General features: G+C 33.3%; 6 protein-coding genes across 17 annotated transcripts; 4 read left to right on the forward strand and 2 right to left on the reverse strand.

The window, feature by feature from the left end:
- The first annotated feature begins 1,886 nt into the window (after nt 1-1,886).
- On the forward strand, nt 1,887-5,756 carry LOC105839515 (tRNA-splicing endonuclease subunit Sen34). 4 transcript variants are annotated; one of them, XM_036282900.1, is made up of 6 exons: nt 1,887-2,608; nt 3,003-3,220; nt 4,092-4,363; nt 4,442-4,652; nt 4,909-5,070; nt 5,160-5,756. In XM_036282900.1, exons 2-6 carry the CDS (start codon nt 3,154-3,156, stop codon nt 5,363-5,365), a joined length of 918 nt encoding a protein of 305 aa, XP_036138793.1. In that variant the 5' UTR covers nt 1,887-2,608; nt 3,003-3,153; the 3' UTR covers nt 5,366-5,756. The 4 variants fall into 4 exon arrangements, with proteins under 4 accessions (XP_036138793.1, XP_036138794.1, XP_036138795.1 ...); XM_036282901.1 differs by having other exon boundaries at nt 1,887-2,425; XM_036282902.1 differs by having other exon boundaries at nt 1,887-2,261.
- A 165-nt stretch (nt 5,757-5,921) lies between these two features.
- LOC105839524 (50S ribosomal protein L27) lies at nt 5,922-7,244 on the reverse strand. 2 transcript variants are annotated; one of them, XM_012685909.3, is made up of 4 exons: nt 7,088-7,244; nt 6,862-6,943; nt 6,313-6,482; nt 5,922-6,250 (listed from the first exon to the last, which is right to left on the reverse strand). In XM_012685909.3, the coding sequence occupies exons 2-4, from the start codon at nt 6,941-6,943 to the stop codon at nt 6,047-6,049; spliced, it is 456 nt and encodes a 151-aa protein (XP_012541363.1). In that variant the 5' UTR covers nt 7,088-7,244; the 3' UTR covers nt 5,922-6,046. The 2 variants fall into 2 exon arrangements, with proteins under 2 accessions (XP_012541363.1, XP_012541361.1); XM_012685907.3 differs by having other exon boundaries at nt 6,862-6,952; nt 7,088-7,236.
- Nucleotides 7,245-7,266: 22 nt separating this feature from the next.
- On the forward strand, nt 7,267-10,363 carry LOC105839523 (exocyst complex component 3). The gene is made up of 2 exons (XM_012685905.3): nt 7,267-7,384; nt 7,449-10,363. The coding sequence occupies exon 2, from the start codon at nt 7,475-7,477 to the stop codon at nt 9,740-9,742; it is 2,268 nt and encodes a 755-aa protein (XP_012541359.1). The 5' UTR covers nt 7,267-7,384; nt 7,449-7,474; the 3' UTR covers nt 9,743-10,363.
- A 1,458-nt stretch (nt 10,364-11,821) lies between these two features.
- LOC105839518 (protein O-glucosyltransferase 2) lies at nt 11,822-16,210 on the forward strand. Of its 3 annotated transcripts, XM_012685895.3 has the most exons (8): nt 11,826-12,226; nt 12,355-12,606; nt 13,512-13,723; nt 14,189-14,400; nt 14,470-14,714; nt 14,788-15,022; nt 15,499-15,798; nt 15,874-16,210. In XM_012685895.3, the coding sequence occupies exons 2-8, from the start codon at nt 12,443-12,445 to the stop codon at nt 15,991-15,993; spliced, it is 1,488 nt and encodes a 495-aa protein (XP_012541349.1). In that variant the 5' UTR covers nt 11,826-12,226; nt 12,355-12,442; the 3' UTR covers nt 15,994-16,210. The 3 variants fall into 3 exon arrangements, with proteins under 3 accessions (XP_012541347.1, XP_012541346.1, XP_012541349.1); XM_012685893.3 differs by having other exon boundaries at nt 11,822-12,214; nt 15,499-16,210; XM_012685892.3 differs by having other exon boundaries at nt 11,823-12,226; nt 15,499-16,210.
- On the reverse strand, nt 12,897-22,152 carry LOC105839516 (basic salivary proline-rich protein 2). 3 transcript variants are annotated; one of them, XM_012685891.3, is made up of 7 exons: nt 21,759-22,152; nt 21,526-21,602; nt 21,156-21,237; nt 20,822-21,029; nt 19,248-20,461; nt 17,531-17,741; nt 12,897-14,644 (listed from the first exon to the last, which is right to left on the reverse strand). In XM_012685891.3, the coding sequence occupies exons 1-6, from the start codon at nt 21,816-21,818 to the stop codon at nt 17,532-17,534; spliced, it is 1,851 nt and encodes a 616-aa protein (XP_012541345.1). In that variant the 5' UTR covers nt 21,819-22,152; the 3' UTR covers nt 12,897-14,644; nt 17,531. The 3 variants fall into 3 exon arrangements, with proteins under 3 accessions (XP_012541345.1, XP_012541343.1, XP_012541342.1); XM_012685889.3 differs by having other exon boundaries at nt 17,492-17,741; XM_012685888.3 differs by lacking the exon at nt 12,897-14,644 and having other exon boundaries at nt 16,246-17,741.
- A 202-nt stretch (nt 22,153-22,354) lies between these two features.
- Nucleotides 22,355-26,328, forward strand: LOC105839519 (copper chaperone for superoxide dismutase). 4 transcript variants are annotated; one of them, XM_012685898.3, is made up of 7 exons: nt 22,358-22,560; nt 22,652-22,850; nt 23,156-23,345; nt 23,408-23,474; nt 24,761-24,942; nt 25,750-25,892; nt 26,187-26,328. In XM_012685898.3, the coding sequence occupies exons 1-7, from the start codon at nt 22,546-22,548 to the stop codon at nt 26,195-26,197; spliced, it is 807 nt and encodes a 268-aa protein (XP_012541352.1). In that variant the 5' UTR covers nt 22,358-22,545; the 3' UTR covers nt 26,198-26,328. The 4 variants fall into 4 exon arrangements, with proteins under 4 accessions (XP_012541351.1, XP_012541350.1, XP_012541352.1 ...); XM_012685899.3 differs by having other exon boundaries at nt 22,360-22,560; nt 25,750-25,868; XM_012685897.3 differs by lacking the exon at nt 26,187-26,328 and having other exon boundaries at nt 22,355-22,560; nt 22,633-22,850; nt 25,750-26,003.
- The last annotated feature ends 32 nt before the right edge of the window (nt 26,329-26,360 follow it).

The following is a 26,360-nucleotide window of genomic DNA, read 5'->3' on the forward strand; positions in this document are numbered from 1 at the left end:
AATAATTCTTTTCTATATAATTTGGGAATCATTTGGAGAAGTTTAGGAAAAGCATTTAAACATTTGGGTAATAATGGTTTTTTTGTTGTTAACAAATTTTAATTATTAAACGTCAAGTTAGCAGACATTAATTGTATTTTATATGTTTTATAAATGGAATTGATTAAAAATCATTTGGAAAAAACATTTTTATTATTATTTTTATTTGGGAAATCATTATTTTCTAATTTAATATATTTATAAATATTGCAAAATCGAACACACCTAAGCGCATGCTCTGTCTAGCACAAGCCATGCAAAAAATGCGCGAATTTCAAATGTCCATATACGTATTTTTACAAGCATCTCATGCGTGGAAAGTCCATAGACTTTGAACGGACTTTATAGAACGGGATTCATAGGCCGGTATTCATAGTCAAATCTTATTTCAAGATCGTCTCAAGCAATGTCTTAAGATGCTAATACGGCTCTGTGATTGGTTGATGGCATCTTAAGACAGTACTTAAGATGATCTTAAATATAAGATTCGACTATGAATACCGGCCATAGACCGATCTTAAGCTCAAGCATTGTCTTAAGTCTAGCTTCGTGCCGACTTGAGACTTACTTAACCAATGAAATAACAGCATTGACGTCTCAAGATCGTGCTTAAGTTGGAACTTGAATAAGATTCGACTATGAATTCCGGCCATAGACCGATCTTAAGTTCAAGAATTGTCTTAAGTCTAGCTTTTACACACACACACACACACACACACGGAGGATGCAAGGGGGATCTTCGGCCCCTCTCTTGCATCCCGTCCAAATCGCTAACTCATGTGTACATTGCAAACAAAATAAAGTTCACATGTGTTTGCAGATTTCCAATACAATGTACATGAGGTTTGTTTTTGGTAGCTGCACTGCTGTACTGGTGTAATAAGTTAGAATGAGAAAAAATATATTTGTCTTATTCTAACTTGTTGCACCAGTTCAGTAGTGCAGCGCTAAAGAGGTTTGTTTTTTTATTCCTGTACTGCTGCACTGGTGCAATAAATTAGAATAAGACAAATATATTTTTTCTTATTCTAACTTATTGCACTAGTGCAGCAGTGCAGGAATAAAAACCTAAGAACAGGCCTATGTTTCACACACACATACAATTCGTAAATAAGTACAAAAGTGCACAAGAAGTGCACAAGAAGTATTGAAACTGCGGTGCAGATAATGATATTAACGCATGCGCAGAGAAAGCGAGTATCATGATATACCTTTCTCTCTCGCACAGATCTTGGACACACTTTCGGTCTACATGAAACCATAGCAATTCCTCCTCCATGTATATATACTCAAAGCTAAAAATGACGAATGGGTATCTTTATTTTTAGTCACGTGATGTCTTTTGACGCTGAAAATGAGCGTCAAGCGTCAGCGTGAAAAGTCACCTTTAAACATTTGGGTAATAACAGTTTTTTTATTATTAACAAATTTTATTAAGCGTCAAGTTAGCAAACATTAATTGTATTTTATGGCCCGTATTCAGAACGCGTTAACAAAAATGTTAGCTCGTTATCTAATAGAAAAATCTGTTTTTGATAATACAGATTCTTCTATTGGATAACAACACGCTAACATTTTTGTTAGCGCGTTCTGAATACGGATATATATGTTTTATAAATGGAATTGATTAAAAATCATTTGGGAAAAACATTTTCATTATTATTTTTATTTGGGAAATCATTATTTTCTAATTTAATAGCTGATTTATAAATATTGTGCCAGCCATTGTACATATAGCGTTTGACGCATGCGCAGAGAGAGCAGGTATCATGATATACCTTTCTCTCTCGCACAGATCTTGGACACACTTTCAGTGCTGGCATTCCTCCTCCATGTATATATACTCAAAGATTTTTAGTCACGTGATGTTTTTTGACGCTAAAAATGAGCGTTAAACGTCAGCGTGAAAAGGCACCTTAAATGCTTTTCCTAAACTTCCCCAAATGATTTCCAAATTATATAAAAAAGAATTATTTAAAAAATATTCAATTCCAACACGAACAAACCTTACAGGTTTGTTCCCCAAAATTTTTTGCACTTTAAACGAAATAAATATATACTCAAGCGCTGGAAAAAGAGAGAAGACGAAGATGTCGAGTGCGAAAAGTGCAAGTAACGCGAACAGGTTCTATATTCAAGCCAAGCATTGAAGAGAGAAAGAAAGAGAGAGGAGAGAAGTAAAGATTATGATTATCAGAAAACACAAGTGATCGCGGTGAGCGGTCAGTGATTATTGGTTTTTACTATTGGATCTCAAAATTTAGACCAATTATATTAGCAAATTACTTAACTGTTGTGCAACGGTTGTGTTTTCTGAACGTAGCCTAAATTCCAAAAAGTGCAAACGACACGACAAATCTATTAATTTAGCTTATTGGCTTATATGGTATATGGCGATTTATTTTTTCTTAGCTGTGTAACACCTGTATAATAACAATTTAATTGACATCAATTGATATAGAAATATATCTTGTTTTTTGAACTTTTATTTTTACAAAAGAGAAGTAAATGTAATGTATGTAAGTTGTAGAGTCGGTTGTTCCAACTTCTTGGTAAATTTATCTACCAGGTAAGCATGTGTCTATCTTTATTTCTTTTCTTAAATAAATAAAGACAAACATATATTTATCTGATAGGTAAGTTTACTAAGAAGTTGGAACAACCAACTCTTAAGTGATCTGAAGAGTAAATATTTATTTTTCTTATACATACATACTCTGTATGTGTAATTTATACTCTATTTTATTTTATAAAAATAATAGAGAAAGTAACAGTAAATCAAATTTAACAAGTGAAGTATGGATTCTACTGAAAGAGAGAAAAAAAATAGGATTAAATAAAACTCAGAGATGATAAACTGAGTATTGAGTTCCTTGAATAAATAATAAAATTCTTTTATTAAAGAATAAAAATTTAAATAACAAGTAAAATAGTAAATTATTGAACCTAGTCTTCCAAATTAGGTATCATACATAAGAAGAAGAACGAGAACACAAATAAATAGTGGCTGCACATGGTTTAGAGAACACTTGTCGATTCACGATTATGTACAAGATACTCTATTAATATAATACATCTTTTTCTAAACCATTGTTGATTAGTTTTGAAGGAATCATGAATCTCCAAAATGTTATTTACCTAATTTCTTTGAGAAACAATGCTTTTATATGGAATGCCGATGGTAAATAATATTATATATCTATATATATAAATAAATAAGAATGACATGAATGTAGCTAGCTGTGGTATAAGTTTTCAGCCATTAGCACCAAAATGTTCTCAATGGCAGGGGCAGTATGAACATGGCTCTTGACTTGTGTGTATACCCCTACCATTGAGAGCATTTTGATGCTGGTAGTTAAAAATTTACACCACAGCTAGCTGGTTATAGTATTATAGTATAATTGTCAAAATAATAAGAACATTAGATAAGTTGATAAATATAATTTTAATAACAGACTTTTTGACCTCTACTAATAAAGATTGTTTACGAAGTTATTAATATTACTAACAAATAAATATTATTGATCATAATTACTGATGGATTAAACTATATATAAATAGTGATCAAAATTCTTTTTATTCTAGAGCATCATTATCATTGTGCAACAAAAATGTTGACAGTAATAATAAAAACACATTAGTGTTTTCATTATAGATGATATAATCACAAAAAAATCTTATGCTGTAAAAAAATTTATACATGTCTAGTGATTCAATATTATTTTTCAATATTACTGATTATATAAATTTTTATAAATATTCAGATCATCAGGTTTACATTATATAAATTTTAAAAAGAATAACTTTTTAATTTATATAATTTAAATAGAGACTGTTTGGTAGAGATTGAAACATCTGTTATTGGAATTATACTTATCTAATGTTATTGTGACAATCATGCTAGTATTAGTTATAGTATTTTCAGTTAGATTCATAAATCCTTTTTATACTTAAGTTTTACTAAATTTTATGAAGTCTGAAATTTTTTATTTATTCATAATTATATGTCAAATATAAGTTATTTAAATTGGTGTTTTACTTTATTACAGATTGGCTGAGGCTTCGACGGAATCATAGAATAATTGGCGAGTTAGTGGGTACTTTCCCAAAATCAACTAGGCAAGACATATTTTTAGGTCTCCCATTGCTTTTGTTGTCAGAGGAAGTTACTCTATTGCTTGAAAAGAAAATAGCTTGTCTTGTAGAGTGCAAAAGTCTAAGGACACTGCCAGATGAATCGTTAAGCCAAAGATTTCAGGAGTACAGAGACAAACTGTTCCTGGAGCAAGCAAACTGTTTGAAAGAGAATAGAAAGAAACAGGTAGCTATGTATATGTATTTTAAGAGGAATATAAATAATTTTCTAATAGAGTGGTATGTCATAAACTTTTTCTTTTAGATTACCTCTATGATGGACAAGATTGTGGAAGGAAAGAAGCGTAAAATGTTAGGCTTGCACACAAGCAAAAAGTATATGAAGAAACCATTGGATAAGAAAACGCAGGAGACCTTAGATAATATTGAAATTGATACTGAAAGTTTACTCGAAGAGGAATTGACCAAATTGCCTAAACTGAGCAAAAATGATGCACTTGTTCAAATACATACAGGTACTGCAAAAAAAAAAACAATTCGGACAAGTAGTGGTTATTAAGCGCAAGAGCTTTTAAAATTAAATAAAATATATGCATTAATTTTATTAATTTATTTAATGTATTTTATGTATACACACATACGCGCACGCGCGTAAACCATTAGAATACTTGAGGGTCTGATGGGGGTTCTGCTTGCTTGTTTGCATTAATAAATAGCTCAAATAAGGATTAAACATTTGCGCATGTAATCCAAGCATTGATTTGTATGTAGCATATCCATGGTCTAGCAAAGATGATATAAAGATAGTAGAATGGAAATATCCACTTACGTCCGATCAACAACTCAAATACAGAGTGTATAAAGATCTTTGGGAGAAGCAATATTATATCACCAGTGGAGAAAAATTTGGCGGCGATTTCTTAGTATATCCAGGTAAATGATCTTTTTCTCTTTAGATTGCTACAATTCTGATCTGCAAATTTTGGTTGTGCATTCCACGTAATAAATCTTTCAATTCACAGGCGATCCGATAATGTTTCACTCACAATACGTAGTACAGTGTAAACGCAAAAATGAAGAAATACCTATTACAGACATTGTGAGTCAATGCAGACTCAGTTGCCATGTTCGAAAGACGTTAGTATTTGCTACGTATTACGAAGAAGAAGATGTAGTGAAATATCAATCTTTACAGTGGACAGAATGTAGCACATTAGAAAATAGTTGATGTTACAAAGAATCATTTTATTTACGACTTAAAAAAAATACTTATCAGTCATTAATAAATAATATATATTAAATATATATAAATTTAAAAATTAAACACTACCACTGTCAGAGTTAGATTTCAGTCCATAATATTTCTCACGTGAATTTATATATTATGTATTTGTATGTATATTTAGTTCATCAAAAACTGCGTAGCAAATAATTGTAATCTAAAGTTTTTAACTGATCAGAATTAAATCAATAATTCTGCATTTCTAGACAAATATTTGACACGCAATTTGAAAAACTAAAAAAATGTATATAAATCCACACAAATTGATTATTAATTTTATAATGCTAATAAGCACCTGTTAAATAATTTATCGTGAAATATATCACTTTAGCCAGTATTTGTATTCCTTATTTTTGCGGACGTTTTTAACCATTTTTATCCATAAATTATACTTACCTTTTTCAGTGCATTATTTATCTTCACTTATGTATTATTTTATAATTTAACATTGCAGATTATTAATTCTAGTTCTACTTCTATTTAGAATTTTCTATAAAGAAATTAGAATGGTCAATTTTATTAATATCTAAATATAGGTATCATCAATTTACTCAACAATGGGATTTTACAGTCAACAAAAGTTGTTATTTCCTATACATATATATTTATATATTTATGCATATATATTTATACTTTGTCTATTAATTTGAATCGATTGTGTTGAGGAATAGGAATAATATTAAAGTGTTTCTTATATATCAATTGATTTTCACGGCCGGCATAATTGCGTTGGATCCAGGTGTGTTCCCAATTGGGGTCAATTGTCTCACAAGTTACCATTACTCTGCCCGCCTCTATGGCAAATAAAGATCCATCTCTTCCAAACCCGACCTGTACAAGATATACATAGAACTTACTGTGATAAATTAAGGGCGTGATAATTAATCACTCACATTAAGACCTGGATGAAATCTAGTTGTTCTTTGCGTGACCAATAGCCTACCACATTGTACGTAAGCTCCATCTTGTACTTTCCATCCTCTGTGTTTTGGCCTGCTATGGCTACTCTTGTTGCTTGTGTTACTGCTGGCTTTCTTTGAAGCAAACCTGAGACAAACTTTCACTAAACAAGAAAAACAAGTTGCAATTAATCGTAATATATAAACAAAATTTTAGTAGTATATTAAGAACTGGCTAGTAAATTGATAGAATATTGCAATAGATTAACAATGTCTTATACACTGCTCATTAACATTTTGTCCACACAGATTGTCAACGTAACATGACAACAAGTTGATAGCACAAAAATCAAACAATATCATCCATTTGCTATTTAGATAATATAATTTATAAAATAATTCTGGTCAATTTCTACACTGTTACATTACCATTACATTTCTATCGATATCTTGCAAACATTTGGTAAAATTTGTTTCCAACAAATTTGGTTGTCTAAACATGCAGTTATGTCGCATATATTAATAATATATTAATATACAAACCCAAGTTATTAATATTGCAGGGTACTAAGGTGTGTCGGGTATTTTGTAATCCAAAAGAAAGCATTTGTGACAAGTGTGCCATCTGAAAAGTCTTTTTTATTTTAAAGGCAACGGCCAGAGTTATTTATAATAACGTTATATTTTATATAAATATATATATATATATATATATATATATTATCACGTTTATTTATCGATTTTATTTATATCGACAGAATGAACTAACCTCCAAATTAGTTCGAATTGGTCCAAATCAACTTTTCTCAGACAGGGAAGGTAAAAATCCCAGATTCAGGAATGCCAATGTCGAAAAATTAATCCTCATCATCGAACACCAATGCGCAGCTGATCAGGTTTTGTCGACTCGTTTTCCCATTCGTGGATCATCTATCATCACAGGTGAGCCTGCCTTTCAGCTGTTTATCCACCTTCGTAAAATATCTCTAGGGGACGATTTGTCCGCGTCCGCGCGCGATTGTGGTGTTGTGACTGTTGTCAATACTCTTCGAGTTTCGAGTTTCAGGTGATTATAACGCTAATGTTGTCGTAGCTTAATTCAGGATCTTCTGGATCAAAAATTTTGACAGTTCCCCGACATTGACGGTTGTCGAGAATGACAACGAGCGCGGAGGATCTGCAGAGGCTGGAGGAAGAGGCGATCGTCAGAGGCACTAAGTACGTCGCGAACCTTCTACAGCGGCCGGGCCAGCTGGAGAAGATTGACATGTACAAGCGGAGGATCGGCAGGAAGAAGGCCTCCGTCGAGACGATGCTGAAGACTGCGATGCAGAGCCAGCTGGACGGGGTCAGGGTCGGCTTCGAGCAACTGCAGAGCTCTCTGGAGAGCATCGCCGCGATCAAGGACGACCTGAACCACATCGAGCAACTGTTCGGCTCAGTTGTGAAGCTCAGCACTCGGTTGCAGGCGGTGCAGGAGGAAAATATGCGCCACTCACAGTACGTGATCGCGAAGGAGAACCTGAAGCACATATTTACTGTGCCAGAGAGTGTGGAGAAGACGAAGCAGTGGATAAACGAAGGTAAACTATTACACGCGCACCAGAGCCTAATGGACCTCGAGACCTCCCGGGACGAGCTGCTGTACGAGTTGCACAAGCTGCCGAATCAGTCGCCAGCAGATACGGTTATGCTAAAGGCTTACTTCGAGGACGTGGAGATGCTCTCGCAGCTGATGGAGAAACAGATACGGCTGGTGCTAAGCCGAACTCTGAACACGGTCAGAAAAGAACCCACTGTGATAGTAACGCCGCTGAGAATCATAGAGCGGGAGGAGAAGGCAGATCAGTTCGCTATTCAGAGGCACAAGCAGAGTGGATTCATGGCGCCAGGTAGACCCAAACGGTGGAAGGAGATGGCGATGAAAGTGCTGGAGAAATCAGTCGCCAATCGGATCGAGGGCACCCAAGTGGAAGAGAGGGCAGATAACAAGATGTGGTTGGTGCGATATCTGGAGCTCACAAGGCTTCTGATCCTCGAGGACCTGCGAGTTGTGAAGACACTCTGCGATCCGTGCTTCCCACCCTGGTACGACATCGTGAGGACTTTTGTCAAGATGTACCACATGAGTCTGTCACAGCATCTGAAGGACATTATCGCCGGTGGGCTTGAGGGAAACGAGTACGTCTCCCTGCTGGCGTGGATCATGAATACATATACAGGACCAGAGCTGATGCGGCATTCCGAGCTGAACATCGACACATCCGACATCGGGCCGCTGCTTAGCCCTGAGATGATGAACGACCTGCAGGAAAAGTATCTGCGGAATATGTGTCAGAACTATGAGGACTGGATGAAGAAAACGTTGGAGACAGAGAAGCTCGACTGGAGGAGCGGCGTCTTGCCGGAGAGCTCGACCCAGGAACTGTATTATCACACTGCGGCGCCAGTTATCATATTCCAAATGATCGATCAGAATCTTCAGGTTGCAAAGACCATCAGCCCAGACTTGACGGCGAAGGCACTGGTCCTGTGCATCGAGCAGGTGATCAAGTACGGGTTCATGTACCGACAGGAGATCCTGGAATTCAAGAGGCGGCACTTTGCGGACCGAAGCCAGGTGCCCTACTTCACTCACCACATGATCACAATAGTCAACAACTGTATACAATTTACCGAGTTGGCGCAACAAATGAAGCAGCTCTACTGGGTGCCCAACGCCACCACCGGTGACGCGACAGTGAAGTTTGAGAGGCTTCTGGCGAGCTATCAGCAGCTGAGGAACGACTCCGTAGTTATTTTGCTGGACGAATCCTTTCTGGATTTGGACTTGCACTTTCAGGATCTGATCACGCCCAAGTGGTTGTCGTCGCCTATCCCAGTTGAGACCATCTGCGTCACGTTGGAAGACTATTTTCAGGATTACAATCACCTGAGCCCCAAGAACTTCGAGTACGTCATCACCGAGGCACAGAATCTGATCGCGAAGCGCTACATATCCGCGATGTTGCAGAGGAAGATATCTCTCAAGACTTATGACGAATGCCTGACGTGTACGTCGAAGATAATGTCGGAGGCGGACAAGCTGAAGAATTTCTTTGACCGGATTGCGCCAAAGGTCGGCGCCAATTTCAATTCACCGTTCGAGATAATTAAGCGCCTCGCCGAAGTGCTGAGGTGCGAGGACGCGGAAATACTCTCTCTCGACTTGCACTCGCTGGTCGAGAAATATCCCGACATGACGGAGGAGCATCTGATAAGATTGCTTGGCCTGAGGGGCGACATATCACGTGCGGAAGCGCGGAATAAGGTCTCGTACATCATGGAGGCACAACGTAATCGGAAGCACGTGCAGTCCATTCAAGCGAGTAGTATATTCAAGGACATAGTTATCCAGGACAGCTTTCTTGGTTGGAAGCCTTGAGACTGGAAGAAGAATTTCTATGAAGCAAAGTTATGGAATGCAAATGGGTTCTCTATGTAACGCGCTACGCCTTTCTAGTTCTTTCTTTTAATATAGTAGCAAAAGAGAAAGAGAGAGAAAGATGTAATATATTGTATAAACTTATTATGTACAAACTGATATTTAATGTAAATTATGTATAGTTCATTCCAGGAATGAAAACATTGTATTACTGATATTACAAGTAACGAATGCCTTTATATATTTTTATAATAATAATTTGATAGTGAATCTTCCAATTTTCCATAATAGTAATAGTAATGTTAGGATTAGAATAGTTATAAGAAATTCTTTATTATTGTACAGTACTAATTGAAAAAAGTAACTTAATTGACTTGTTAAGTAATAACTCTGCATAAAACGTCGGATTGAAAAGAATTAAAAAATATTAACTTTTGTCAAAAAACAGAATTCAGAAGATATTCAAAAGATAGTCAATTGAATATCTTCTGAAATCTTCGCAATCGCAATAAGAAGCATTCAAATAAATGCGAACCTTTGCTTTAAAAAAGATTCACTTCTTCTGTTAATTGTTATCGGATTCAGAGGCATACAAAATTTCATGGTTCTATTTTCAATATCGCACTGAAAAGTATTGGCCACAATCCAATCCGAGATTTTTGTAAGGCAGAATTCACGATACAATCTTATGAATGCAAAACACTATTTTTGAATAAGACATTTTATGCAGGGGAGTAAAAGTAATGTTTTATTTTTTTTCAATGAGTAACGCTTAAAGGTAACTTGTTAAAGGTATGAAAGATTAAACCCTGGCCTTATCACTGTTATAAAACAGTGTATTGTCATTATCAAATTATTTATTATGAAAAAGCAATAGTAACAGCGTTATTTCTGTAATTTTTCATTATTTTTCATTCCTGGTTAATTCTGTGAGATTTATTTCCATTTCTATCAATGTAGATTTAATTTCAATCTCGGTTAAATTTATTCTTTATCATTGTCTGATTTTTAGAAAAATATGAAAATTATTTTTAAAAAATTAATAGAAAATGATAAAAACAAATTTTTATGTTCTGCTAAAGTTTCATCTAATTTTAAAGTAAAGTTATTTTTTCAAAATTATCTTTTTAATTGAAGGTACTATGGAAAAGTTATCTATTTTTATTGTTTCTTAACTATATCTCTTATTTAAATAATTAAATATTAATCTAAATGCTTTTTTGTATAATTTATTAAATTATTTAATTCAGTCTGAAAATTATATAATTTGCTTTACATACAAGAAATTATTTAAATATAAAAACAAAATTAAAAATTAAAATATTACATAATACAAATGCACATAAATTTTTATTTTCAAGAAAGAATATTTTAGCAAAACAATTAGGTAAACATTGATTAGAAATGATTACAAGATTAAGTACTAAATAAGATAAATATCTAATAATTAAAATAAAAAAAGAAGGTATTAAATTTTTTCTAATTTTATCGAATTTTTTAAACAAGTTAATTCAAGATAAAGTTAATTACATTGATAAAAATGAATGTTATGTGTATATATATATATATATATATAATAGAGAGAGAGAGAGAGAGAAAATTTATATAAAATATATAGAAACGTATGTATGGAAACTTAAAACTTTATATACAATGTAAAAATTTCTAGAAAATAGCAATAAAAATTTATTGAGAAAATAAACTGCTATCTAAAAACATCACAAACCATTAAATCTATAGACCATTTTTAAATTTATTGAAGTTTTGCCATTCAGATCTACCGGAGAATCTCCTCTTCTGCTAACCTAAAACGTCATACATATTCAATAATTCATTTCATTCCTGCAGACTGTAACATCGAAATTGCATATAACAAGAATATAAATTTACGAGATTATCTCGCGAAATAATTAATTATTTGTAGCTATTTTTCTCATTTAGCATCATGCATAAGCATACAGTGTCATTGGCCGCGTTTAACAGACACAACTATTGAGTGAGCGTGAGTCACGTGAGTGAGCGCTCAGTGATTCTTTAATATGATTGGTTAGATCTAAAGGTATTAACTAATCATATTAAAGAATCACTGAGCGCTCACTCAACAGTTGTGTCTGCTGAACGCGGCCATTAGCTACATTCAGAAAATAACAGTTGAGTAATTCGCTAATATAATTGGTCTAAATTTAGAGATCTAACCGTAAGGACCAATAATCACTGATCACAGATCACTTATTAGTGATTGTGTTTTCTGAACGTAACCATTGAATTCTAAAAAGTTTCGTGAAAAGATCAAATTGAGAAAATAAACTGAGAGATGCTATGAGAGAAAGAAGGAGATATGTAAGAATGAATGTTACTTATGTGTGCACATTCACATTTATAAATGAATGAAAAAAAATTTAACTGTCAAAGGCAAATCAAGCAGTCGATTTCGGTTCTATTAACCATTATCGATAAATTTCTGCATTTATGGTAGGTTTTTAGGTAAGTGTAAACATGAAGAAAAGTAAACAATAGTCTATTAAAACATCGCGCGAGATCTTCCGATTTTTCATATAATTAAAATGTCAACATAAACAGGCAAATGTGTCATAATCTTGATCAATTTTTAGGAAAATCAAAGTACTAGTTTTTTTTTAACAGACATCATACTAATCAAAAGCAGAAACATTGTACATTGTTTAAATATTTGTGATAAGTATGCACCTGGCAACATTCTTAGTGCTGTTTATCTGCGTGGGAGCAAGAAACGTCAATGTGAATCCATTGAAAACAATAATCTGGGGCCCAGGATTGAAACCAACAGAAGTTACCATGCGTGCAAGATATTTCTTCTTACAACTCGTCGATTCACAGGGAAGAAAGTTAGTAGAAGTCACCCAATTATACATAAATTCAAAAAATGTATTAGATGAATGCAAAAGTCATAGCCAATTTTGAAGAAATAATATTACAGTATGTCAATATAATAATACATACTATGGCAGATTATTGGAAAGATGGCTTCAAAAGCTGTTTGGTAAAAAAAGGTTAATGCTATGTAAATTATTTTCAATACTATTTTTGTATAAGCAGAGAGTGTAAAGAAAAAGAGAATATTTATATGTAATTATGATATCAAGTTTCAGAAGGAAAGAAAAATAGTAAATATTTGTTATTTTGAAATTCCTGTTGTTTTTATATCTTTTTACAATATATTACAAATAAGAACTTTTTTAAACTTATTTTTGTTGATACAAGATAGCATTGTAAACACAAACCAATTTTTTATTATAGACAGTCCTTGATGTTATCTTTCTAATATATAATTTTTTACGATATTTATTAGAATGTTGACACACTGTAATAAGAATAATGCCAAAGAGAGGGGCCAAAACTTTCATACTACCTTAATAATTAAGGAATTATTCAAGTATATATAAAAGTTATTCAGTTTTTCTGGGAAAAAAAAAATTTAATATATTTAAATTAAAAAATGTTTTGACATTAACATTAGATTATTTTCAGTATTGTATATTAAATTGGTGACAAAATAAATGTATACGAGGATATTAAATGTTTAAAGATAATAATCCAAATAGTGCGTATATCTTTACAATAGTAAAAATCTACAGTAACGGAGAATTGGATATTATTTTTATACAATATTTTGAAATTTTTAATTGTGTAACAATTTTCAAAGAGGGAAATTTCAACTGCTAGTAAATTATAAATACATCAGTGATTAATATAGTTACAAGTTATCTGATTCATATAATATTACTTCTAGTTTGACAAAATCTCCAGGTGAAAATATAGTCACTGGACAAATATATGGACAATCTCTCAATGGTGCATCATGTCGCGTGTGGTCCCAAATCTTTGACTGTAAAGATGGTAGTTTTATAATACGTTACAAAGTTTTTAATACCTGTTTCGATGTTAAGATTAAAGTGAAAATCAAAGGAAAAGAATTACCACTACCACATTCAGAGATCAAAGGTATAAATGTCTGTTTTCCTTATTAGGAGCTCACATTCAATACTGATCAGTAATATTGAATCATTAAAATATTGACAGTTTGCATCAAGATTTTTACAATGTTGTACAATCTTATTGATAATAATTATTAATATTTTATGTACATTACAAAGATCAATAATAAACTGTTAATGATAATACTGACAATATTAATGATGATAATGATATTAATATAGAATAGTGATTTGAATTTCTTGGTTTTCAAGCAACAATATCGCTCTATAACAGAGATATTATCCATGTGTTAAAGAGATTGATGCTTGAGAATTAAATTCAATGACTATTACTGTCAATATTCTATATCAAATCGTCAATTAATCACATACAATTAATAATATTGTCAATGTCTATTAATATTAACAATATTATTGACTATGTAAGATCTCTAAACTCTCACCTAAAATTTAACAAAAATTGAGTTTTTAGGTCCTGTTTATGAGGAAGAATGTTACTGTCCAAATCCATCAATCACTAACTGGCTAAATCACTATCAATGTCAACAAAATTACACTCAAATATATCGTGATCTCTCTCCGTTTTCAAATATTGACTTCGATAAAGTACGTCAAACCATTATCAAAAGATATGACCGACCAACCAGCATCAGTCTTTGTCATTACGTTTTGAAATCTAACAGAGTAAATATTATGTTAATATCGTTGATTTGTAATGTTTACTTAATGTTGATTTAAACTACATTAAACTAGGTTTATAGGCAATGTTACGGCCAGTACGTTGGCTTCAAAATATTTATGGATGCTATACTGTTGTCACTCGCGCGCAAAGTAACACTGCCGGATATTGAATTCTTCGCAAATTTGGGTGACTGGCCGCTTGTTCCCGATTCGGGTCCTCTCTATCCTATTTTTTCATGGTGTGGATCTGAAAATACGAAAGATATTGTTATGCCTACATACGATATCACAGAATCGTCTCTGGAAGCGATGGGAAGGTATAACACGCCTCGATAATATGAATAAGCTAAGCTGTCGTTTTATTTGCAATATGATATGCCTGAAAAACAGGGTAATGTTAGACACACTCTCCGTACAAGGTAATGGACTACCATGGGAGAACAAGACTGAACAATTGTTTTGGCGTGGACGCGACGCTAGAAGGGAACGCCTTGATTTGATAGATATTTCAAGAAAGCATCCAGAGCTTTTCAATGTCTCCATCACTAATTTCTTTTTCTTTAGGGATGAGATAGATAAATATGGGCCTGCACAAAATTACGTATCATTTTTTAATTTTTTTAAGGTAAATATATATATATAAAATATATATTTATTTTAAGTACATTGTTATACATATATATAACAATGTATTTAATGTATTTATATGGAAAGATTCGGCTTTTATATATATATATATATATATATATATATATATATATATATATATATATATCAAAGCCGAATCTTTCCATATAAATAGAACTAATAAGTCAAGTTTAATGAACATCTTTTAAATTATACTTTGAAGAATAATTACATTATTTTAATCTTGATATGTCCTGATATGAGCGCGAAGTTTATAAAATTTCTTGCATGTTCTATGACGATTATCGAGTTTTCTTTGTCGTTTTTCAAAGATATATATTAACTTAGAAATTACACTATATCCAAACTTTAAATATTATAATATATAGCTTTTTGTTTACAATAATATAGTTTTGTAAAAAAAAACAAACTTGATAATATGTATATAAGCAGTTTATATTAATTTTTTTATAGTACAAATATATGTTGAATATTGATGGCACAGTAGCAGCTTATCGATTTCCATATTTACTTGCTGGAGATTCTTTGGTATTTAAGCAAGAATCAAAGTATTATGAATTTTTTTACAAAGAACTAACACCTGGGTTACATTATGTGCCTGTAAAAAGCGATCTGTCGGACCTTGTTGAAAAAATCATATGGGCGAAGGAGCATGATGAGGATGGATTGAGAATTGTTAAATCTGCCAGACAATTTACCAGGGATAATTTATTACCACGTGATATATTATGTTACTATACAGTTTTGTTTCATGTACGAGAAAAAGTCCTATTTTATATTTTTCTTGGGTATATATTCTTTTCAAATAATACAATTTTTATATTTCAGGAATGGAGTAAACGCTTAAAGAGTGAAGTTGAAGTACTGAATAACATGGAAGAAGTACCACAACCTAGTCATTCTTGTCAGTGTCATTTTAGAAATTCAAATCTTCGAGATGAATTGTAGTTTTTAACATCTTCTCTATGAAATCTATTTATATAATGAAGATTCAACAGATTAGCATTTTCCATTCAAGTATCGTCTGTCACGCATGCATGAAAATGCACATCAACTTACTAAGATTTTGTATCTAATCGCTAGTATCCGAATGAAAAGAAACATGAGCTCAAGCTTGAAAAACAAATATTTGTCTAATATTTAATAAATCTTCTCTTTTACAATACATGTACAACCTGTTAGCTATTTTTATATATTTAATTTTTTTTTACTTATTTAATCTAAAATCATGTGTCGCGAGAATTTCAATGATATATATCGTTTGTACAATTATTAACATTATCTTCGAAAAATATTTATACGGTAAATACAAGGCGTGGTGAGATTTATGAGTCTCTTTTCAATTGTATCGCACAAATTTCTACTGCAAATAATATGGAAATTTTATATTTATATTTATATATTGATTATAAAATTAATTTTCTTCTTTAATCAAGAGTATAAATGAGAATTAGAACGAACATTATATATATTCTTACATATGGTATTTGTACCATTGTATAGTTACACAATTCTTTGACTTTCAATTTGTTTGTCGTATTAATAAAGTTACGTATATTTGTAATAAAAATAGAATTTATCGTCTTTACTCTGTAAGCAAAATACAAAAAATAAGGAAAAAATTAAGTAATGATAATAAGAGAATATATAGATCGATAAGTAAAAACAAGATAGTGTGAAAAAATTAAACCTACTGCGTTCTCTTTGACGCTCCCAGCGCTGTGAGCATTATTTCATCCTTGTTCATCAAATATTAAACAAATAATGCTTACAAGCGCTGTGAACGCTAAAGAGAAATCAGTTACTAAGTCGCGATAACTACGATAAATACTCATATTACTAATTTATAGAAATAATATAAAATAAATTATACAAAAACCTGTTAATAGCGTTTACATGTGCTATAATTTATACTTTTCGTATTAAATTTCGCCACAAAAGTTAAAAGCCGTTTGGAATATTAAACAAAATTATATATAAATTATTTATATTATCAAAGAAAAAGTATGTATATAAATACTGAGGATTATAAAAAAATTGTAAATAATCTAAATTCAACTCAAGCACTTTCTATAATTTATGTATAATTTTGTCTTCTTTTTACGTTACCAATTTTAACATATAAGATTTTAACATATAAGATTAAATTAAATTCTTCAAAAGTTTTTTTTAAATCTAATTTTACTTCCTTTGTTTTGAACTCTTTATCATATTCATATTAATATATTAATGTTAATAATATAAATATTTACAATAATATGAATATTTATATTAATATAAATATTCATATTAAAGTAAAGGTTTGTATTTAAATATTGTTAATAGCACATAATATGGATCTCAGGATATTCACAATATCTAAAAGAATGCAAACTTATTAAAGTATATTATTCATACAATAAAGTAACTAAAAACGTAAACAAAATATTTTCGATATCATATTAACCTCTACTTTATGTAAGTTTATGAGTGTTTACTGGTGTACTTTATTGTGTGGGTGGCTGATAACCGTAACCTCCATATTGATTAGGTGGTGGTGGTCCTTGTGGTCCTGGTGGGGGAGGCATATGTCCACCAGGTGGTCGTGGTGGATACTGTGGATATCCTTGCCCTGCTGGCGGTGGGGGATAACTTTGAGGAGGATACTGAGGATGTCCATAATGTTGTCCCCCTTGTGGTGGATGAGGACTGTAAATCTACAATTCAGAATGTTCTCAATATCACAATCAGTAATAAATTTATAAAAATGTTCTAATTACCTATTTATATTTGTTATATTTTTCGAACATAAATAATTTAAAAAGGAAATTAAAGTCCTCTACATAGAATATCGTGAGAATTATAAAAAATAATATAATGTGTAATATGAAAAATTACTACTGTGATAAAAAAATAAGGTGAATTTTTCATTTAAACTTCGCGGGTACTACAAAATCATGAAATTATTTTTTTTGTGGGTTGGTAATACTGTCTTTGACATTTATGCAAAGTTCATGTCAATATATTCAATTGCTGCAGAGTTTTAAACATACAAAAGTGAGTTTTTCGATTTTTACTATGTCTAATTTTGTTGAGCAAAGAATTTGCATTAAATTTTGCGGAATGAATATTCTGTCGCAAAAACGTTGAGGATGTTGCAGAAGGCCTTTGGTGATAGGGCTATGTCGCAAAAAAATATTTACAAGTGATACAAGACTTGAAAGAAGGCCGAGAACGAGTTCAAGACGAACAGTGCCCCGGACGACCATCAACATTTACCGATGAAAGCCACGTCAAGGAAATCAAAGATTTGGTGCTTGAAAATCGTCGATTGACAATTAGAGACCTTGCTGATGCTGCGAGCATTTCATTTGGATCAACCCAAACCATTAAAAAAAAATGTTTTGTGCCTCAAACGCGTCAAATCTCGATTGATTCCAAAAACACTCAGTTTCATCCAGGGCACTGAAATCAGACATAGTAAAAATCGAAAAATTCACTTTTGTATGTTTACAAAAACTCTGCAGCAATTGAATATATTGACATGAAAAACTCTGCATAGATATCAAAGACAGTACTACCAACCCCCAAAAAAATAATTTCATGATTTTATAGTACCCGCGAAGTTTAACCTTTAGAGGACGGGAAATTTTCAGTGCAAATCAACCTCTTTTAAAACGTGTAATTTATATTTAAATCGAATGTATAACTTAGGACAAATCTCCGATCAAGTAAGTGGTCCCTAAAGGGACCAGTCCCGTCCGCAAGGGAAAGGTCAATGCAAAAAAATTGATGCAATGATTTTTGGGTGTTTTTCAACGTAATTTTTTGCGCTGAATACGAAAAAAATAGTTTAAAAAATCCTAGATGCGTCCTTTACCTCGAAAAAGGTCATTTTAAGGTCAAATATTTGTTTCCCTATTTTGGCCTGAGACATATCCACGCTTCGCAATTTCCCCCTCTCTTACTACGCGGGCCGGATCTCTTTTTTTCACTATTTTTCCCGTATTCAGCACATCGAATTACCCTTAAAAAACATAAAAATTTTGTTTCTCAGGGTGGTCCCTTTTGGGACCAGTCCCGTCCTCTAAAGGTTAAATGAAAAATTTACCTTATTTTTTTTTATCACAATAGTATATTATACAAATATATTACAAAATAGTAAATTGAAAATTTATTTCTTATATCGATGTAACTAAATATTTAGATTACTCGAACAATACCTGTGGTTGCCCTGCTGGAGTCGGTGGAACATATGTTTGCGTAGTGGTAGGTCCATAGGCAGGTTGTTGTTGAGGTCCTGGTGGTGGGGCAGGACCCTGTGGTGGACCAGACGGCGGTTGAAATCCACTCGGTGCTGGACTCTGAGACGGTTGCTGTTGCGTCTGTGGAGCTGTTTGCGACTGTTGCTGAGATTGTTGCGGTGGCTGGTGTGGTGATTGATGCGAGGGTGGTTGATGGGATGATTGATGTGTTGGTTGGTGAGGTGACTGATGCGGGGTGTGCGGCGGTTGATGCGGTGACTGATGCGGTGGCGGTGGATGCGGGGGGTGCGATGTCGGATGCGGTGTTTGATGAACGGGATATCCAGAGGGGGATGGTGGCACCGGGGGTGCGTAGCTTCCGCCCTGCGACGTCGGTGGCGGACCACTATTAGGCGGGTACGTCTGCGTCGAGGCAGACGGCGTGCTCGTCGGTTGACTGCTTTGGGCGTAAGTATTGCCGCCGCTTGCGGAGGAGGTGCTAAATGGTGGAGATGTAGAGGCGGGACCATACTGCGTCGCGCCAGGACCTGGACTTGGTTGGCTAACGTAATTAGGTTGCGGACCCGCGTTTTGTTGAGACCCAGGTTGCGGACCGGGCTGAGTCGCGCTAGTTGTCGGGGGTGGCGGATAATTTTGCGGCGGGACATTATTCGCGTATGCCTGCGAGGATGGAGGAGGATAACTTCCGGGCTGTCCAGCGACGTACGCGTTTTGAGGTGGCGCTTGGGACGGAGGCTGCTGATAATTTGGTTGTGGACTAGGACTGCCATATTGTCCTGGTTGTTGTTGTTGTTGACTACCTGATGAGAAATTTTGCTGGGAGGCGTTTGAAGGTGGATAGCCTTGTTGATTTGGCGGTGGTGGTCCGTATCCAGAGGGTGGCTGAGCTGTACCCGGCGGCGGATAACCACCTGGCTGCGGACCATAACTGTTCACTGTAGTTGGAGGACCATAGTTTGGCTGTGTCCCTGCACTATATCCTTGCTGCTGGGTAGCGTTTGGCGGTCCATATTGGTTTGGTTGACCAGGCGTGTATCCAGATCCTTGTGGACCTTGGTAGTTTGAGCCAGGATTTTGACCGGTATATTGAGCAGGATACCCTTGTTGAGATGGTTGCTGAGGATAAACTTGTGGACCTCTGTACTGCTGTGGACCTGGTGCGGTGGGAGGCCCTATAAATGTTAAAAATGCTAAAATGTTTGATAATAATCTATAATGCTAGAAATGTTATCATTATGTCTTAGACAATTGAAAAAAAGTATGCAAAAATGAGATCTTTTAAAAACAGATATACATTTAAAAGATATTGGAAACCAAAATTAAGTACATTTTTTATTAGATTTTTTTGTACTTGCTTTTTTTCAATTATCTGAACTTTTATGTCTGCGGAGTCATAATTTGGAATTATTACAATAATTACTAAGTTTTTACTTTATATTGTAAATCTGTAATAAGATTAATAATCTAGTATATGTTATAAATTATAACAAAATTTTTATTCAATAGAAAACTTAAATTAAAATGTAACATACTATTTATAGCAGGTCCTTGACCAGGCATTACAGGTCCACGGTACCCTTGCGCCATTGGCTGACCTTGATTGAATGTCGACATTGGCATTGCTGGCTGTGTATTTGGTGGCATTTCTCCCCCAGGACCAGTTGTACCACCTGGACCACTTGGAAGCCCTTGAGGATTCATCATACCATGCTGAGGACCATTCGAGATACCTTGAGGTAACTTAAATTAAAAAAACAAATTAAATTTTAAAATTGTAAAAATTTTATTTAAACAATAATTTTGTTAAATCAAATATATTTTATATTCTATGTTCTTCTAAACAAAAGTTAAAATCTAAATACTTACAGGTAATAAAGTCTGAAGATTCTGGTTCACATCAGCGATAGATGCCAGATATACCAAGTTGCGATGTAATATTTGTTGATATCTGAAAGTTAAATTTAATAGATTTACTAAGGCTGCGTTCCGATATGCACTGCCAGTACTGAAAATCTATAGTTCACGTCACATACACTATAGAATTTCAGTACTGGCAGTAAATATCGGAACGCAGCCTAAGTAGCTTGTGCAATTAAGGCAGTTACCAGGAATAAAAATATCAAAAAGTCTTGCAGCATAATATGTCGCAAGAAACATTTTCTAATGATTTCAAAAAGGGAACACGATACATATGAAATGTACTGAGAAACACAAAATTGCCGTGCCAATCACTTACTGTATACATTCCTGTGCCTTGCCCTTGTTCTGATACTCTTGAATCATCTGTATAAGCTGGCTGTTCTCATCGAGCATCTAGAAAAACATGATAAACATATATGCATATATATGCATTTAGTTACACCACTGATAATTTGTAATTTCACACTTTGACTTTCAATTATAAATTAGAAACGTAATAAACACGATGTTTTTCATTTGGCGAAGCTGCGAATTAAAACTCCTCTTTACCTTTTGTATCTGGGCAGGATTCGGAGGTGGCCTGCCGCGTTGCGCGAAGGTCACGGACATTTTCGAAGCTCACGAGTCGTCTTAACGATTAAACGGATTTCACCGGGACGATCCGGTAATTTTCGAACGGGACAATCTCTCGACACGTCACGCTATCGTAGAGAACTACCTACAAATACCTCAAAGCGTGGTACGTCCATCTTCGTCGTATTTCCCAACCGTGTTCTCGCGGTGTCCGAGACGCGAGATCATTCGCGCGGGACCACCGGGAATGTCGTAAAATCTTTTTCGAACTCGACCCGCGTGTATGTGCGCACACACGTATATTTATATATATACGTATATATGATGTCTAACCACAAACCAATCGTGCGAGTACTGTATTTTTTCCGTAGTGTAGCTGACGCGTGTGGCAATTATCGTCAATCTTCACGAAATACATTCAGTTTCGCAAAGTTGGGTTAAATAAGAGAACGGAAACAGTTTTCGACACAAAGGCTTGGGAGACCAGCGCCATCAACGGCAGATACGCGAGTCTCCGCCGCGCGTTCAGCAGCCAATGACAGCCAACGGAATTCATAACCTATAGGGCATAGGGCCTCCGCACACAACTTTTGCATAAAGTCTGTGCCGCCCTGTGAGGATTGCAGTTGATTGCAGTTATAAAGAACAAACCGAACATAAGATATGGGATGGAACTATGGATGGAACACACGCTGATATATATATATAATGAAAAAATATTTTAAAAAATCGCTTTATCACGTTAATACAAAAACACGTGCAAATGGCTTCGACGAAGGTAAGTAATTGTTTGAATTGACAATTCGAGAAAGAGAGGGCGAGAGGAAACAAAATATTGTCAAGTCTGTAGAGTTATGTTATTTCTGCAGATTGAGTTTGCGGTACATATGACTTGTGACAGATGTGTCAATGCAATTTCCAAGAGTATTGCGGATCTAGAGGGTATCCGGAATGTCGACATATCGTTAGAACGTGGCACTGTCACTCTCGAAACAAACCTACCTTACTCTGTTATACAGAAAAGAATTGAAAGCACTGGAAGACAGGCAGTGTTGAAGGGATATGGAGGTTTGAATAAATTTTACATGTCATTTATATATAGTATACATTGTCTTTCAATGTATACTATATATAAACTAAACTATAATGTATACTATATATTTGCATCACAACAAATTTTTCTATTTTACAATAGAAATCGTGAAGATATATGTTTAGAATTATCAGAAAGAAAGAAGGAATATTGTGTGTATTGTATTGTAAAACTTACTATTTGGTATATCCATATTTTGATTGATTCTATATTTAAGACCATTTCAATGGTCATACATAAATATTTGTGATTCTAAAAATTGGACATTTGTTTTTTGTAGATGGATCAAGTGCTGTATCGATGCTAGGTGGAAACTCAGGATACAGCGTGGGCAACCTGATCAGAGGAGTAGTAAGATTTGCACAAACTCCAGAAGGATGCATCATAGATGGTACAATTGATGGTTTAACTCCAGGCGAGCATGGTATGCACATACATGAATGTGGTGACATATCTAATGGCTGTGATAGGTAAGTTTGCAAAAGTAAATATTGACCTCAATAATTTTGAGCAAATGTTATCTGTATTCCAGTGTAGGTGAACATTTTAATCCAAATAATTCACCACACGGGGGCCCCGAAGATGATCTGTCCAAGAGGGTAAATATAAAAACCTCAGGATATGTCATATTTCAGAAAACACACACAACAAAGAGAGAGAGAGAGAGAGAGAGAGAGAGAGAGAGAGAGAGAGAGAGAGAGAGAGAGAGAGAGAGTGTGTGTGTGTGTGTGTGTGTGTGTGTGAGTGAGTTCATGCATTCATAAACCTTAATAATTACAATTTACAGTACTATTAGACATTTAATAGCTCTGTGTTGATTTTAATATTTTTTCTACAAATTAAAATTTTTTTTAAGGGGTCAGGGGAGGTTAGAAGGCCAAAAAAAGACACTTTTGGGGGATTTTTCCTTTGAAGCTACAGTATTATATTTAATTTATGAACATTGGCACTGTGTTACATAACATTTAAAGAAAAAATTAAAATTTCAAGTAAAAATATTAAAATTTAAAGAAGTTATAGTTAATAACAAAAGCCACCTTTAAAAAAATACGATTTGCGGTGCCAACTGCTGTGTGAAGCTGGATCATGTAAAACAGATGAAACAAAAAAATTTAGTTTGTACATGAAATTTTCTAGTCCTTAATCGAAGATTTTAGGAAAAAATTAATTTAGGACAAAATGGCAACTGCCAAAAGTCAAACTTCTGATTTTCGTAAAAAAGCGCCCATTTTTACATAAAATTGAAAATCTAAGTTAAAAAAAATCCTTTGATCAAGGACTTGCATTTGATGTTAGAAAAAAGCACGTAAAATTTCAGAGTGATTGGTTGAATAGTTTTTCAGAAATTTTTGGCACCGTCTTTGAAAATGCATTCCGAGAAAAACGCGTTTAAAGTTTTAAGTACTGTTTATATATTTCATTCAAAAATCATGTGATCCATTTGAATAAAAAGTGTATTTTTAAACTTACACAGAGTCATCAATTTTAGGCCCATATAGCACACCTTTGCCTTCCATAGCAGCCTCTACAATATTAGTCAGTGAGAGAGCAGCTGCTGATAGCTGCTCCTTCCTAACAGTCGCGTTTGACCTGAGAGACCGACCTTTGCGACCTTGCTACTTTGACAGTTTTAGTCTGATCGACTTGAAAATTTAATGAGATATTCTCGAGATATTATACTTTCAGAAATTACGAAAATCCAAAAGATGATTTTTTCAAAATTACAAACTTCCCTGATCCCTTAAAGAATTAGGTTCTGCAGCTTAAAAACAATAAAAAAAGAAAACTTTATTTGCCATTCCAAAAGCCAAAATTGACCCAATTTATTTATCATCCTTTCTTAATTTTTACAGTACTTTAATGATATTGTTGTCTGCAATTACAGCATGTCGGTGATCTTGGCAATATCCTTGCAGACATTTTTGGAAGAGCTAGTTTTCGAAGAATCGATAAATTCCTTAAAATACCTGACATTATTGGGAGATCTCTCGTTATTACGAAGGATCCAGATGATTTTGGAAGAGGTGATAGTTCAGAATCTATAATAAATGGAAATACTGGAGCTAGGTAGTATAATATAATATTACTATTATGTAGAGATGTAAAACTTTTTTTAGAAAGAAACAAAACTTTTTTTGGTCAGTACAGTAGTATGATTGCGTAAGTCATGAACAAAATTCAGTTGTTTTGATGGGAGAGAGTCCAACGCATCTATAGCACGAGTTACCTAATATTCTAAACTTTTTTTTAAATATTTTTAAATTTTTGAATAATATATTTCAATATAGATCAGTTTTTTAATGTGGATTGATCAATTGTATCATGTACAAATGCAACTTTACATTATAAAAGCAGTATAATATAATTATCTTAGAAAAATATCTTAGAATGCTAAATCTTTCACTCTCACTCTCTCTCTCTCTCTCTTTCTCTCTCTCTCTCTCTCTCTCTCTCTCTCTCTCTCATTCTCATGAAATTATCTTAGAATGCTAAATCATGAAAATTCAGAGTAAGAAGTTAATTATTTATTCAAAGCTACAGGAAAAATATCTTGGGTTAAATTTATTTTTTGTAACAAAAACTTGCAAACAGTGACATGTATCAGCACGTAAAATATATCTCAAATGTTTTTTTTAAGAATTTATTTAGTTAAAAATAACATTTACATAACATACAGTCAATTTTAATATAATCTAAAATAGGAGTAGTTTTAAATTTGAATATATATCAGAAAAGTGTTTAAAAAAAGATTGGTTTTTTTAAATGAAAATAACCATATTTTATGACGAAACTTGTTTTTTTTCTATTTACATTTCTATTACATGTTAGAGCTTAATTATCTATTATTGTATTAAATTTTTTCCTCCTACATAGGTTGGCTTGTGGTATCATAGCCAGATCATCTGGATTATTTCAAAATACAAAGAAGATTTGTGCGTGTGATGGCCTTACTATATGGGACGAGAGAGATCGGGCGCTTGCGAATAATCATGGTACAAAAAATCATATAAAGTCGAGTAAGAAAATATGCCCGTTAATTTGATTTGAAACTTAGTTATTATCTTCATGTGACAAAATTTGTTGTAAGCTGTTAATTACTCTCGGGAAGCTTTGATATTTGACAGAAAGAAAGAAAAAGGAAAAAAGACAAAATTTCTCATATTTAAAGAGCTTTTTAAAATTTTATGTTTTTTTATAAATAAGTCATTATATAGAAATTAGAATTTTTAAATAAATATATGTAATACAATAACATTTTCTTAAGAAATAATTTGATTATATAAAGTAATTTATATGATTCTTTTTTTCAGCAAATTTATAACTAATACGAAAACAGTGCAATTTGTCTAATAAAAAACACATTCCGGGTTCAGGATTTGTTTGAACAGAAATAAATGTACATATTGTAACTTTTCAATAAAGTAAAATAAATTTCTCTAAATATCCAGTCTATATACAAATTTTTATACAATATTAAACTAACT

Source organism: Monomorium pharaonis, chromosome 2 (genome assembly GCF_013373865.1).
Source record: "Monomorium pharaonis isolate MP-MQ-018 chromosome 2, ASM1337386v2, whole genome shotgun sequence".
NCBI lineage: Eukaryota > Metazoa > Arthropoda > Insecta > Hymenoptera > Formicidae > Monomorium > Monomorium pharaonis.

Excerpts from the sequence above, each read along its gene's own strand:
- LOC105839515 (XM_036282900.1), top strand. The coding sequence starts at position 3,154 with ATGAATCTCCAAAATGTTATTTACCTAATTTCTTTGAGAAACAATGCT. Across the intron at positions 3,221-4,091 it reads TTTTATATGGAATGCCGATG|ATTGGCTGAGGCTTCGACGG; the intron begins GTAAATAATATT and ends ACTTTATTACAG. Across the intron at positions 5,071-5,159 it reads CGATTTCTTAGTATATCCAG|GCGATCCGATAATGTTTCAC; the intron begins GTAAATGATCTT and ends TTCAATTCACAG.
- LOC105839524 (XM_012685909.3), bottom strand. The coding sequence starts at position 6,943 with ATGGCACACTTGTCACAAATGCTTTCTTTTGGATTACAAAATACCCGA. Across the intron at positions 6,483-6,861 it reads CTGCAATATTAATAACTTGG|TGAAAGTTTGTCTCAGGTTT; the intron begins GTTTGTATATTA and ends TTTCTTGTTTAG. Across the intron at positions 6,251-6,312 it reads GATTTCATCCAGGTCTTAAT|GTCGGGTTTGGAAGAGATGG; the intron begins GTGAGTGATTAA and ends TATCTTGTACAG.
- LOC105839523 (XM_012685905.3), top strand. The coding sequence starts at position 7,475 with ATGACAACGAGCGCGGAGGATCTGCAGAGGCTGGAGGAAGAGGCGATC.
- LOC105839518 (XM_012685893.3), top strand. The coding sequence starts at position 12,443 with ATGCACCTGGCAACATTCTTAGTGCTGTTTATCTGCGTGGGAGCAAGA. Across the intron at positions 14,715-14,787 it reads TCTCTGGAAGCGATGGGAAG|GGTAATGTTAGACACACTCT; the intron begins GTATAACACGCC and ends CCTGAAAAACAG. Across the intron at positions 15,023-15,498 it reads CATTTTTTAATTTTTTTAAG|TACAAATATATGTTGAATAT; the intron begins GTAAATATATAT and ends ATTTTTTTATAG.
- LOC105839516 (XM_012685891.3), bottom strand. The coding sequence starts at position 21,818 with ATGTCCGTGACCTTCGCGCAACGCGGCAGGCCACCTCCGAATCCTGCC. Across the intron at positions 21,238-21,525 it reads AAGGCACAGGAATGTATACA|ATATCAACAAATATTACATC; the intron begins GTAAGTGATTGG and ends TTTAACTTTCAG. Across the intron at positions 20,462-20,821 it reads TCAAGGACCTGCTATAAATA|GGCCTCCCACCGCACCAGGT; the intron begins GTATGTTACATT and ends TAACATTTATAG.
- LOC105839519 (XM_012685897.3), top strand. The coding sequence starts at position 22,637 with ATGTTATTTCTGCAGATTGAGTTTGCGGTACATATGACTTGTGACAGA. Across the intron at positions 22,851-23,155 it reads AGTGTTGAAGGGATATGGAG|ATGGATCAAGTGCTGTATCG; the intron begins GTTTGAATAAAT and ends TGTTTTTTGTAG. Across the intron at positions 23,475-24,760 it reads AAGATGATCTGTCCAAGAGG|CATGTCGGTGATCTTGGCAA; the intron begins GTAAATATAAAA and ends CTGCAATTACAG.